The sequence below is a fragment of the Hemiscyllium ocellatum genome, chromosome 39 (genome assembly GCF_020745735.1).
Source record: "Hemiscyllium ocellatum isolate sHemOce1 chromosome 39, sHemOce1.pat.X.cur, whole genome shotgun sequence".
Classification (NCBI taxonomy): Eukaryota; Metazoa; Chordata; class Chondrichthyes; order Orectolobiformes; family Hemiscylliidae; genus Hemiscyllium; species Hemiscyllium ocellatum.
The window spans coordinates 35,234,824-35,249,761 of NC_083439.1; the positions used below are offsets into that span (position 1 = coordinate 35,234,824).

Here is a 14,938-nt window from a genome sequence, read left to right on the forward strand (position 1 = left end):
GGAACTTGGTGCTTCATGTTCTCAACAGTTAAGACTGACCTGGGGGAGGGGATTTAACCCTTTGACAATTGCAATGTGAATGATAACCTGTCTATAGAGTGACTTCCCCCACCCCTTTCCTCGCCATCTCCATGCTCACTGTTCGGAAATAGCTAAAGCACAATCCAGCAAAGTCTCCCAGAAAACTGGAACCCCTTCATAATTCATTTTTGTGTGTGTGTGTGTGAAGGGATGTTGCGAGTGTTTTTGTGGATGGTTTACATTAACTTGTTAAGGACATGGGAGGCAGGAAGTAAAACTAGAAAGGGAGGGTGGCTCAGTGGTTAGCACTGCTGCCTCACAGTGCTAGGGACCCGGGTTCGATTCCAACCTCAGGTGACTGTCTGTGTGGAGGTGGCACATTCTCCCCGTGTCTGCATGGGTTTCCTCCGGGTGCTCTGGTTTCTTCCCACAGTCCAAAGATGTGCAGGTTATGGTGGATTGGCCACGCTAAATTATGTGTAGGTTAGGTGTCATGATTTGGAGATGCTGCTGTTGGACTGGGATATACAAAGTTAAAAATCACACAACACCAGGTTGTAGTCCAACAGGTTTAATTGGAAGCACTAGCTTTCGGAGCGACGCTCCTTCATCAGTTGGTTGTCTCCTGAAGGAGTGGCGTTCCGAAAGCTAGTGTACTTCCATTAAACCTGTTGGACCTGGTGTTTTGTGATTTCTAACTAGGTTGAGGTGTGTTAGTCAGGGAATAGGGTAATGCGTCTGGGTGGGATACTGTTCAGAGGGGCAGTGTGGACTTTTTGGGCCGAAGGGTCTGGTTCCACACTGTTGGGATTCTAATTCTAATTAAAGATTCACCACCCTCTAAGTGAAGACATTCTTCCTCATTACAGTCCTAAATTTATTATTTTATTCTGGTCTCTCCTGGTTCAACCCAACCTAACCAGGGGATGTCTCCTTGCTGCATCAACTCTGTCCATCCCTTTGAAGTCCTGATTTGGAGATGTCGGTGTTGGACTGGGGTGGACAAAGTTAAAAATCACACAATACTAGGTTATAGTCCAACAGGTTTAATTGGAAGCACATTAGCTTTCGGAGCGACGCTCCTTTAGGAGACAATCACCTGATGAAGGAGCGTCGCTCTGAAAGCTAGTGTGCTTACAATTAAACCTGTTGGATTATAACCTGGTGTTGTGTGATTTTTAACTTTGTCCATCCCTTTGAAGGGTTTTGTAAGTTTCTATGAGATCGTGTCTTGTTCTGTTGAGCTTCAGAGATTACAGGCTCAGTCTATCAGTCTCTCCTCATAGCACAGTGTCACCAGGAATCAGACTCATGAACCTCCACTGTACTTGTCAAAGCTAAGTCTATGGCCAAGGGGACCAGAACTGCACAGTATTCCAGGTGTGATCTCACCAGTGTTCCATTTGAAGCAAGACTTTTTTTTATTTGCTGTTGCCCTGAAATCCTCTTCTGATAAACTTTAACGTACAGTTTGCCTTCTGAATTACTGCTGCCCCAGTGGTCTGTAAAATGATGCGTGTTCTTCACTTCAGTAATTGATGCATTGGACTTAAGCCTGTTAGGATTCTTTCCTTTAAAGCTTTTTTGCTTTTCATGTGCTTTTTTTACCCACCCAGAGGAGAAAAGGGAAATGTCAGGTTGTAGGTTCTGATTGTCAGTGGCTGTCTGCATTTACTATTCTGTATCCAGTTGTAGCTGAACCTGTTGGGAGGCTCTCATTAGGCAGACTTTCCTTTCATGGAGAGAGTCTCCATATCACTTCCTCAAAATATCCCCCTCACTGCTTCAAAAAGTAACATTATCTTACACAGGTAAAAATGTACATCACTTGATTTTTCTAAATTGCAACCTTTTCCCGGTATTTCAGATAAATAGCAGTGCCTGACATCAATTCCAGTTTATAGTCCAAAAAGAAAAATGTATGGTCCTTTCTGATGAAGGTCTTTGGATCCCAGGAATTTGACAACTTTCAGTCCCATGGATTTCTCTGATACTACTTTTTATTAATACTAATTTTTTTTATTTCCACGTTCTCAACAGACCCTTGGATTTTTATTATTTTAGGGAGATTTCCTGTGTCATCCTGTATGAAGATAGACGCAAAATACTTCTTTAGATTCACTGCCATTTTTCCTGCTTTTGTTTGTAAGGGACCTACATTTGTTTTTGTTAATCCTTTCCATTTTAAATGCCTGTGGAAGTTTAGCGAGTTTTGAGAAGATTTGTAGCTCAGGTTAAGGTTTTGGATGTAGGTTTGCTCGCTGAGCTGGAAGGTTCATTTCCAGACGTTTCATTACCCTACTAGATAACATCTTCAGTGGGCCTCATGCGAAGCAATGCTGTGTTACATCAAGTTAGACCCCACCTACCACCCCCTGAGAAAAGGAACAGGAAGTGACTTCACCACAGGAAATGAGGTCACCAACCCAAAGAAACCCAAACATTTAAATAGAAAGCAGGAATTTTCAGCATTGTTTCACATGAGGCCCACTGAAGATGTTACCTAGTGAGGTAATGAAAAGTCTGGAAATGAACCTTTCAGCTCAGCCAGCAAACCTACATCCAAAGCCCACAAAAGCTTTTACAATCAATTTTTATGTTCCTTGCTATCTTACATTCATATTCTGTTCTTTTATTTCTTTATCAATGCCTTTATCCTCCTGTGCTGAATTCAAAAATGTTCCCAGTCCTCAGGTTTTCAACTTAGTTTGGTAACTTTATAAGCATTATCCTTTGAAGCAGTTCTAAGAATACCGCATGCAGTTTTGGTCACCCTACTACAGAAAGGATATTGTTAAACTATAGACGGTGCAGAAAAGATGTCCTAGAATGCTACCTAAACTGGAAGGTTTGAGTTATAAGGAGAGGCTGGTTAGACTGGGATCTTTTTTCCCTGGAGCATAGGAGACTGAGGGGGTGACTTTATAGAGGTCTGTAAAAACATGGGAGGCTTTGGTAATGTGGTTAACTAACTGCTTTTCTGCAGGGTAGGGGAGTCTAAAACTAGACGGCACAGGTTTAAGATGAGAGGGGAGGGATACAAAAGGGTCCAGAGGGGACAGGTTTTCACACAGAGGGTGGTGACTGTCTGGAACAGGCTGCCCAAGGTAGTGCTCGAAGCAAGTACGATTTGATCACTTCAGTAACATTTAGACAGCTTCATGGATGGGATAGTAATGGAGGGGTATGGATCTAACACAGACAAAGGAGTTTAGATTCATTGTGAAAACTGGACAGCGTGAACAAGTTGGGCCAGGAGTCAAAGAGTGTGATGCTGGAAAAGCGCAGCCAGTCAGGCAGCATCCAAGGAGCAAGAGAGTCAGCATTTTGGGCATAAGCCCGGGGTCAGGAATGAGAGTTTATGCCCGAAACATCAAATTCTCCTGCACCTCGGATGCTGCCTGACCGGCTGCGCTTTTCCAGCACCACACTCTTGACCCTGATCTCCAGTATCTGTAGTCCTCACTTTCTCCTCGTTGGACCAAGAGCCTGTTTCCATGCTGTAAACCTCTAAGTCTATCTTTCAATTTCCTTGTTAGTTAGAGCTGTCCCACATTTTGAGTTGGATTTCCTCATTTTGCCTAAAGTGACATTTTTTAAATGAAAAGCTAATATTGTGGACCATTACCTTACCAATCCATCACAGCCAATTACCTCTCACTTCTTCAAAATGACCCTCATTTAGATTGAAGATCGTAGTTTCAGATTGAATAATATCTTTTATGACTTAACGGGAAATTCAATCAGACTATGGTCACCATTCCCTGAAGGTTCTTTTGTAACAAGATTACTAATTTGCCTTTTGCCATTACGTGCAACTTGATCTAAAATAGACTCGAGGCAAAAGTGAGGACTGCAGATGCTGAAGTATCAGAGCTGAAAATGTGTTGCTGGAAAAGCGCAGCAGGTCAGGCAGCATCCAAGGAGCAGGAGAATCGACGTTTCGGGCAAAAGTCCTTCATCTCGAATGGAGGCAGGGAGCCTCCAGGGTTGAGAGATAAATGGGAGAGGGGTGGGGCTGGGGAGAAGGCAGCTGAGAGTGGGGTGAAGGTGATAGGTCAGAGAGGAGGGTGGAGTGGATAGGTGGGAAGGGAGATTGGCAGGTAGGACAGGTCATGAGGATGGTGCTGAGCTGGCAGGTTGGAACTGGGATAAGGTGGGGGGAGGGGAAATTAGGAAACTGGTGAAGTCCACATTGATGCCCTGGGGTTGAAGTGTTCCAAGGCAGAAGATGAGGCGTTCTTCCTCCAGATGTCAGGTGGTGAGGGAGTGGCGATGGAGGAGGCCCAGGACCTGCATGTCCTCGGCAGAGTGGGAGGGGGAGTTGAAGTGTTCGGCCACAGGGCGGTGGGGTTGATTGGTGCGGGTGTCCTGGAGATATTTCCTAAAGCGCTCTGTGAGAAGGCGTCCAGTCTCCCCAATATAAAGGCGACTGCATCGGGAGCAACAGATACAATAAAAATGACATTGGTGGAAGTGCAGGTGAAACTTTGATAGATGTTGATGGCACTGCCACTCCCTGCAGACCTGCACTGGTCACAGACCTCCACTGGTCACAGACCTCCACTGGTCACAGGCCTCCACTGGTCACAGACCTCCACTGGTCACAGACTTCACTGGCCTCCACTGGTCACAGGCCTCCACTGGTCACAGACCTCCACTGGTCACAGACTTCACTGGCCTCCAGTGGTCACAGGCCTCCACTGGTCACAGGCCTCCACCAATCTACCATGTAGAACCTTGTCAAAGGCATTTTTAAAGTCTGTGTCTACACTCTGTCCTTACTTATCTTGGTCATCTCCTCAAAAAATCTCAATCAAGTTTGCAAGACAGTATTTGCCAAGCACAAAGCCATGCTGACTAACCTTTGCCTCTGCTAGGGGCCTTCCAATCCCTTCCCTAGTTTTCCACAATCTGCTCGGATACACATCATCAGGTTCCTTTATGCTTTTTAAGATATCCAGTACCTTCTCTTCTGTGATGTGGACTATTTTCAAGACATCGCTATCCATTTCCCCAAATTCCCTAGCTTCTTTTTGCACAGTAAAATCTAAAGTAAAACATTCATTTAATATCTCTCATTTCCTGTAGTTCCACATATAGATTATCTCATTTAAAGAGCCATATTCATTCCTGAGTTGCTCCTTTGCCCTTCATATGCTTGTAGAATATTTTTGGATTATTCTTAATCTTATCTGCCAAGTTTATCTCATATCATTCTTTTGCCCTCCTGATTTCCCTCATAAGAATGCCCCTACTCCCCTTATATCCTTCAAGAGATTCTCTTTTGATCCCAGATTTCTAAACCTGACACATGCCTCCTTCTTATTCTTGAGCAGAGCCTCAATATCCATATTCATCCATCGTTCCCTACTCCTACCTGCTTACCCATCACTCTCTCAGGAACATACTCCCTCTGATTTCTCATTATGTCACTTTGTGATAGCTTCCTACTTGCCAATTGTCCCTTTACCTCTGAAAAGTGTACTCCAAACAACTTTTGAAAGTTCCTGTCTCATGTTGCCAGAATTGGCCTTATTCCAGTTTAGATCTTGAATTTTTATGCAAGGCCTATCCTTTTTCATCACCATTTTAAACCTAACCGAATTCTGATCACTGGTCTCAAACTGCTCCCCCTCTATCGCTTCAGTCACTTGCCCTGCCCTATTACAGAGAACAATACAGCACAGGAACTGGCCCTTCCGGCCTACCAGCCTACATTTTGTCCTTCCACACTAAAACTGGCTTCACTTACAGGATCCATGTCCTTCTATTCCCTTCCTATTCAGGTATCCAGCCAGATGATTGTGAATGCTGCTATTGTGTCTACTTCCACTGCCTCCTCTGACAGTGTGTTCCAAGCCCTCACCACCCTTTGTGTGAAACATTTGCCTCACACATTGCTTTTAAACTTCTCCCCTCGCACCTGTGTCCCCTAGTCTCATATTTCCCACTCTGTCCATGCCAGTCACAATCCTATAAACCTCGATCAGGTCGCCCCTCAACTTCCTGCGTTCCAGTGAAAATGAACCCAGTCTATCCAACCTTTCTTCATAGCTAAAATCCCCCAGACCAGGCAACATCCTGGTACCCTCGCCAAAACATCCGCATCCTTCTTGTGGTGTGGTGACCAGAACCGTACACAATATTCCAAATCTGGCCTAACTAAAGTTCTATAAAACTGCAGCATAACTTGACTATCCTTATACTCGATGCCCCTTCCAATGAAGGTAAGCTTGCCATAGGCCTTTTTTACTGTCTTATCTACCTGCACTGCCACCTTCAGTGATCTGTGGACCTGCACACCCAGACCCCTCTGCATATCAATACTCCTAAAGGTTCTGCCATTTCTGTATAATTTACACCAGTACTTGACCTTCTAAAATGCATCACCTCACATTTGTCCAGATTAAACTCCATTTGCCATTTTTCTGCATATGCTTCAAACTGATTTATATCTTGCTGTATCCTCTGACAATCCTCCTGTCACTATCCACAACTCAACCAATCTTTATAAAGTCTGCAAACCTACTCATCAGAGCAGCTGTATTTTCTGCTACATCATTTATGTAGATCATGAACAGAGGTCCCAGCACTGATCACAGCCCTCCATTCCGAACAGCATCTTTCCATCCCACCTTCTGTCTCCTGTGACTACGCCAGTTCTGTATCCACCTTGCCAGCTCCCCTGACTTCACCTTTTGTACTAGTCTGCCATGAGGGATCTTGTCAAAGGATTTACTGAAGTCCTTGTAGGCAACATTAATCGCTTTTCCCTCATCAATCATAGAATCCCTACAGTGTGGCCCAACAAGTCCACATCGACTGTCTGCAATGTACCTCAACCAGACCTATTCCCCTACACTGTTACCCCTGACTGAAGCACTAAATCTACATATCCTGGGCGCTACTTAGCGCAGCTAATTCACCCTGACCTGCACATCTTTGGACTGTGGGAGGAAATTGGTGCACCTGGAGGGAACCCACCGGACGCAGGGAGAATGTGCAAACTCCACACAGACAGTCACCCAAGGCTGGGATTGAACCTGGGACCCTGGTACTATGAGGCAGCAGTGCTAACCACTGAGCTATAATCTTTGTTACCTCCTCAAAAAATTTGATCAAGCTAGTGAGGCACGACCTCCCCCACACAGTACCATGTTGTCTATCACTAATGAGTCCATTTGCTTCAAACTGTGTATCAATCTTGTCCCTGAGAATCTATTCCAATAATTTCCCTCCCAGTGACAAAGCACAAAGAAATTTATAACACAGGAACAGACCCCTCGACCCTCCAAGCCTGCACTGATCTAGCTCCTCTATCTAAACCTGTCACCCATTTTCTAAGGATCTGTATCCCTCTGCTCCCTGCCCATTCATGTATCCGTCTAGACACATCTTAAGTGACGCTATTGTGCCCAACTCTACCATCTCCACTGGCAACGCGTTCCAGGTCCCCACCACCCTCTGCATAAAGAACTTTCCACGCATATCTCCCACAAACATTTCCCCTCTCACTTTGAACTCATGACCCCTAGTAATTGAGTCCTGCAGACTGGGGAAAAAGCTTCTTGCTATCCACCCTGTCTATACCTCTCATGATTTTGAAGACCTCAATCAGGTCCCCTCTCAACCTCCATCTTCCTAATAGAGTCATCGAGTCATGGAGATGTACAACAGGGAAACAGACCCTTTGGTCCAACCCGTCCATGCCGACCAGATATCCCAACCCAATCTAGTCCCACCTGCCAAATAATCCTTATCCATTCAACCTCTCTTCATAGCTAGTGCCCTCCATTCCAGGCAACATCCTGGTGAACCTCATCTGCACCCTCTCCAAAGCATCCACATCCTTTTGATAATGTGATGACCAGAATTGTACACAGTATTCCAAATGCGGTCGAACCAAAGTCCTATACAACTGTAACATGACCTGCCAACTCCTGTACTCAATACCCTGTCCGATGAAGGAAAGCATGCCGTATGCCTTCTTGACTACTCTATCGACCTGCGTTGCCACCTTCAAAGTACAATGGACCTGAACACCCAGATCTCTCTGTACATCAATTTTCCGGTGGGCTTTTCCATTTACCGTGGAGTTCACTCTTGAATTGGCTCTTCCAAAATGTATCACCTCGCATTTGCCTGGATTGAACTCCATCTGCCATTTCTCTGCCCAACTCTCCAATCTATCTATATTCGGCTGCATTCTCTTACAGTCCCCTTCATGCAATCTTAGTGTCATCTGCAAACTTGACAATCAGACCACTTATACCTTCCTCCACATCATTTATGTATATCACAACATGGATCCCTGTGGAACTCCACTGGTCACAGGTCTCCATTTTGAGAAACTCCCTTCCATTACCACTCTCTCTTGCTCAGCCAGCTCTCTATCCATCGGGCTGGTACACCCTGGACTTCTTGTGACTTCACTTTCTCCGTCAACCTGCCATCGGGAACATATCAAACGCTTTACTGAAGTCCACGTTTCTGACACCTACATCTCTTCCCTCCTCAATCAACTTTATTGCTTCCTCAAAGAATTTTATTAAGTTGGTAAGACATGACCTTCCCTGCACAAAACCATGCTGTCTATCACTGATAAGCCCACTTTCTTCCAAATTGGAATAGATCCTATCCCTCAGTATCATCTCCAGCAGCTTCCCTACCACTGATATCAGGGTCGCCCGTCCATAATTACTTGATTATCCCTGCTACTCTTCTTAAACAAGGGGGCAATATCAGCAATTCTCCAGTCCTCTGGGACCTCACCCGTGTTCAAAGATGCTGCAAAGTTTTCTGTTAAGGCCCCAACTGTTTCCTCTCTCATTTCCCTCAGTAACTTGGGATAGATCCCATCCGGACCTGGGGAGTTGTCACCTTAATGTCCTTTAGAATACCCAACACTTTGTCCCTCCTCATGCCGACTTGACCTAGAGTTAGAACATAGAACATAGGACACAGAACAATACAGCACAGAACAAGCCCTTTGGCCCGCGATGTTGTGCTGAACATTTGTCCTAGCTTAAGCACCTATCCATGTACCTATCCAATTGCCACTTAAAGGTCACCAATGATTCTGACTCTGCCACTCCCACAGGCAGCAGATTCCATGCCCCCACCACTCTCTGGGTAAAGAACCTACCTCTGACATCCCCCCTATACCTTCCACCCTTCACCTTAAATTTATGTCCCCTTGTAACACTCTGTTGTACCTGGGGAAAAAGTCCCTGACTGTCTACTCTATCTATTCTCAAGATGTATCCCTAACCTCAACATCTGCTTTGTCCCTTTCCTCGGTGAATACCCATGCAAAGTACTCATTAAGAATCTCACCCATTTTCACTGAGTCCTCACATAACTTTCCTCCTTTGTCCTTGAGTGGGCCAACCCTTTCCCTGGTTACCCTCTATATATGAATAAAAGGCTTTGGGATTTTCCTTAACCCTGTTTGCTCAAGATATTTCATGACCCCTTCAACGGTCATCCATGGCTCCCTAAACTTGCCATTTCTATCCTTCATTTTCACAGAGACATACCTGTCCTGCACTTTAAATCAAACCCTGTTTAAAAGCCTCCCACATACCAAATGGGGAATTACCTTCCAACAGCTTACCGGAGGGACCCCGGCACTGGTATCCTACTCTTTCTCTGCCTTTTGGTCACCCATTCCCTTTCTCCCTCACCAATCCTAACCTGCGGTGTGAGCGATTCAGTAAACGCGCTCTCCATGACCTCCTCAGCATCGCGGAGGCTCCACAGTGAGTCCATCCGCAACTGCAGAACCGTCATGTGGTCAAACACGAGCTGCAGCTGGACACACGTCCTGCACCTGAAGGAGCCGGGCACATCGGCCACGTCCCAAAGCCCCCAAATTGAGCATCAGGAGCAGAAAACAGCTCCGGGATCTCCAGCCATTTTTAATCTTAACCTTCACTTAGTCTGAACTTAGATAAATGGAAAAGAAAAGTTTTTAGCAGTCACAAAGTACAATAAAAGAAGCCTCTCAACAAATCAACACATCGCAGAGTCATTTTTTTTGGTTAACGGTGGAGGGCGGGTGGGACATGACACATGTAACATCTGCCCAAATATATCGGTTTACCTTTACAGAGCGCAATTCGACTGCTCCCACTCAGCTCCTCTCTCTCCCCACTCCCTCTCAGCCCCTCACTCTCCCTGCTCCCCCTCAGCTCCTCACTCTCCCACGCAGCTCCTCACTCTCCCCGTTCCCTTTCAGCTCCTCACTCTCCCCACTCCATCTCAGCTCCTCACTCTCCCCACTCCCTCTCAGCTCCTCACTCCCCCCGCTCACTCTCAGCTCCTCACTCTCCCCGCTCCCACTCAGCTCCTCACTCTCCCCCGCTCCCACTCAGCTCCTCACTCTCCCCGCTCCCACTCAGCTCCTCACTCTCCCCCGCTCCCACTCAGCTCCTCACTCTCCCCCCTCCCACTCAGCTCCTCACTCTCCCCACTCCCTCTCACCTCCTCACTTTACCCGCTCCCTCTCAGTTCCTCACTCTCCCACTCTCCCCTCTCCCTCTCAGCTCCTCACTCTTCCTCTCAGCTCCTCACTCTCATCTCACTCGCCCCACTCCCTCTCATCTCCTCACTCGCCCCACTCCCTCTCACCTCCTCACTCTACCCGCTCCCTCTCAGCTCCTCACTCTCCCCACTCCTTCTCAGCTCCTCACTCTCCCCACTCCTTCTCAGCTCCTCACTCTCCCCACTCCTTCTCAGCTCCTCACTCTCCCCGTGCTCTCTCAGCTCCTCACTCTCCCCTCTCCCTCTCAGCTCCTCACTCTCCCCTCTCATCTCAGCTCCTCACTCTCCCCTCTCCCTCTCAGCTCCTCACTCTCCCCTCTCATCTCAGCTCCTCACTCTCCCCTCTCCCTCTCAGCTCCTCACTCTCCCCTCTCATCTCAGCTTCTCACTCTCCCTGCTCCCACTCAGCTCCTCACTCTCCCCGCCCTCTCTCTGCTCCTCACTCTCCCCACTCCCTCTCAGCTCCTCACTCTCCCACTCAGCTCCTCACTCTCCCCTCTCCCTCTCAGCTCCTCACTCTCCCCGCTCCCACTCTGCTCCTCGCTCTCCCCTCTCCCTCTCATCTCCTCACTCTCCCCACTCCCTCTCATCTCCTCACTCGCCCCACTCCCTCTCATCTCCTCATTCTACCCACTCCCTCTCAGCTCCTCACTCTCCCCACTCCCACTCAGCTCCTCACTCTCCCCGCTCCCTCTCAGCTCCTCAGTCTCCCCACTCCCTCTCAGCTCCTCACTCTCCCTCTCAGCTCCTCACTCTCCCCACTCCCTCTCAGCTCCTCGCTCTCCCTCTCAGCCCCTCATCTCACACTCAGCTCCTCACTCTCCCCTCTCCCTCTCAGCTCCTCACTCTCCCCGCTCCCACTCAGTTCCTCACTCTCCCCACTCCTTCTCAGCTCCTCACTCTCCCTCTCAGCTCCTCACTCTCCCCGCTCTGTCTCAGCTCCTCACTCTCCCCACTCCCTCTAAGCTCCTCACTCTCCCTCTCAGCTCCTCACTCTCTCTCTCAGCTCCTCGCTCTCCCCACTCCCTCTCAGCTCCTCACTCTCTCTCTCAGCTCCTCGCTCTCCCCTCTCCTACTGCTGAAGATGAAGGCCATGTTCTTACCGGCCTGTAACTTCCAGTATTATCCCTGCTTCCCCTCTGTAGCAGTGGGACAACGCTGGCTGTTCTCCTATTCTCTGTGACCTCACCTGTGGCCAGAGAGGATACAAAGATGTCTGTCAGTGCTCTAGCAATTTGTTCTCTTTCCTCCCTCAATATTCTGGGATAGATCCCGTCAGGACCTGTGGACTTAGCTACTTTAATTCGTTGTAAGATGCACAACACCACTTCCTTTTTACTAACAACTTGGCATCGAAATTTGACACTCTCTTCCCTGAGATCATCGCCCACCAATTCCTTGCTTTTGGTGAGTTACCAGAGTGGGGATGCCAGTGATAAACTCAACAGGCCAGGCAGCAAGAGATTCGATGTTTCCGGCTTAACTCTTTCCAGGGTGTTGCGTGTCTGAAATGAACTGCCAGAGGAAGTGGTGGAGGCTGATACAATTACAACATTTAAAAGCTGTCTGGCTGGGTATATGTTAGGAAGGGTTTAGAGGGAATGGGCCACACCCTGGTAAACGGATCTAGATTAGTTTTGGATATCTGGTTGGCATGAATGAGTTGGACCGAAGGGTGTGTTGCCATTCTGTACATCTCTATGACTCCATCACCCACGTCAAGTATTTGTTTCGGACCTCAATCTTATTATCCAGGAGAAGATCACATCTTGCTTCTCTGGTAGGTATATCTCCATTTTAATAAAAAAAATTCTTGAACACATTTAATAAATTCCTCCCCATTCAAGCTCTTAATACTGTCGCAGCCCCAGTCAATGCTTAGAAAGTTAAAATGTCCTACTTTTACAACCTGACTATTCTTACAGCTATCCAAGATCTCCCAACATATTTGCTCCTCACTTTCCCACTGACCACCATAAGACCATAAGACATTGGAGTGGAAGTAAGGCCACTCGGCCCATCGAGTTCACTCCGCCATTCAATCATGGCTGATGAGCATTTCAACTCCACTTACTCGCATTCTCCCCGTAGCCCTTAATTCCTCGAGACATCAAGAATCTATCAATCTCTGCCTTGAAGACATTTAGCGTCCCGGCCTCCAGTGCACTCTGCGGCAATGAATTCCACAGGCCCACCACTGGCTGAAGGAATGTCTCCGCATTTCTGCTCTGAATTGACCCCCTGTAATTCTAAGGCTGTGCCCACGGGTTCTAGTCTCCTCGCCTAACGGAAAAATTTCCTAGCATCCACCCTTTCCAAGCCATGTATTATCTTGTAAGTTTCTATTAAATCTCCCCTTAATCTTCTAAACTCCAATGAATACAATCCCAGGATCCTCAGCCATTCCTCATATGTTAGACCAACCATTCCAGGGATCATCCGTGTGAATCTCCGCTGGACACGTTCCAGTGCCAGTATATCCTTCCTGAGGTGTGGGGACCAAAACTGGACACAGTACTCCAAATGGGGCCTAACCAGAGCTTTATAAAGTCTCAGTAGCACAATGATGCTTTTATATTCCAACCCTCTTGAGATAAATGACAACATTGCATTCGCTTTCTTAATCACGGACTCAACCTGCATGTTTACCTTTAGACAATCCTCGACTAGCACTCCCAGATCCCTTTGTACTTTGGCTTTACGAATTTTCTCACCATTTAGAAAGTAGTCTATGCTTTTATTCTTTTTGCCAAAGTGCAAGACCTCGCATTTCCTCACGTTGAATTCCATCAGCCGTTTCCTGGACCACTCTCCCAAACTGTCTAGATCCTTCTGCAGCCTCCCCACTTCCTCAGTACTACCTGCCTGTCCACCTAACTTCGTATCATCGGCAAACTTTGCTAGAATGCCCCCAGTCCCTTCATCCAGCTCATTAATATATAATGCGAACAGCTGCAGCCCCAACACTGAACCCTGCGGGACACCGCTCGTCACCGGCTGCCATTCCGAAAAAGAACCTTTTACCCCAACTCTCTGCCTTCTGTCAGACAGCCAATCCTCAATCCGTTCCAGAGCTCACCTCGAACACCATGGGCCCTCACCTTGCTCAGCAGCGTCCCGTGTGGTACCTTATCAAAGACCTTTTGGAAGTCTAGATAGACCACATCCACTGGGTTTCCCTGGTCTAACCTACTTGTCACCTCTTCAATGAATTCCAATAGGTTTGTCAGGCATGACCTCCCCTTACTAAATCCATGTTGACTTGTTCTAATCAGACTCTGCTCTTCCAAGAATTTAGAAACCTCATCCTTAATGATGGATTCTAGAATTTTACCAACAACCGAGGTTAGGCTAATTGGCCTATAATTTTCCATCTTTTGTCTTGAAACAAGGGGGTTACAACAGCGACCACGAGGGGACCTATAGTACAATCCCATTAAGGTGACCATCCCCTTCCTGTTTCTCAGTTCCACCCATCCAGCTTCACTGGACAGTCCCCCAGGAATATCCTCTCTGAGGATAGCAGCAATGGCGGTGGCTCAGTGGTTAGCACTGCTGCCTCACAGCACCAGGGACCAGGGTTTGAGTCCAGCCTCAGGCGACTGCCTGTGTGGAGTTTGCACATTTTCCCCGTGTCTGCGTGAGTTTCCTCTGGGTGCTCTGGTTTCCTTCCACAGTCCAAAGATGTGCAGGTCAGGTGAATTGGCCATGCTAAATTGCCCGTAGTGTTGGGTGCATTAGTCAGTGGGAAATGAGTCTGTGTGGGTTACTCTGCGGAGGACTGGTTGGACCGAAGGGCCTGTTTCCACACCGTAGGGAATCTAATGTATACCCGAATCAAAAATGCCTCTTCCGCCTCCTAGTGGTTGCTATTTGTGGAAGTTTGCTGGACGCTCATTTCTCAGTTACTACACTGTCAAAGCACAGTGGCTATAAGATGTGTTGAGATAATATGTCGTTGCAGTGTGAATGCATATTCTTTTGCCTGTTTTAAAATTTGTCTGAAATCTAAAGTGAAAGCAAATCTGACAGACTGTGAACTGTGTGAATAGAAATTAAATGGAAGAAATGGAGCAAAATATTACTCCAAGATTACGGAATCTTCCTGTTGGATCTGAACCATTTGCTGCAGGATAATTCCAATGACACGGGGACAGCGTTTTTAGCAACCCGAGCTCTCCCTGAGGAAGAGAGCCTCTCGACCATCGTCCCTGAGATTAGACTGAGGCAGGACAGCTCCTTCGGTTCAGAGGACAACAAAACGAAACCACTCATCAAATATAACCGGACGGCTCTGTTTGATTACAACATACTGTCGCAGCAGGATCAATGTTGGGAAACCTACGTTGGGCAGGTTCGTGACTGGACA

General features: G+C 47.2%; 1 protein-coding gene across 1 annotated transcript in view; it reads left to right on the forward strand.

Moving 5' to 3' along the window:
• Positions 1–14,938, forward strand: part of LOC132834227 (transmembrane channel-like protein 3) — a 72,240-nt gene that overhangs the window by 13,679 nt on the left and 43,623 nt on the right. The window contains 1 exon segment of the mRNA XM_060852889.1: positions 14,702–14,923. Within this exon segment, the coding sequence (XP_060708872.1) occupies positions 14,702–14,923 (222 nt within the window).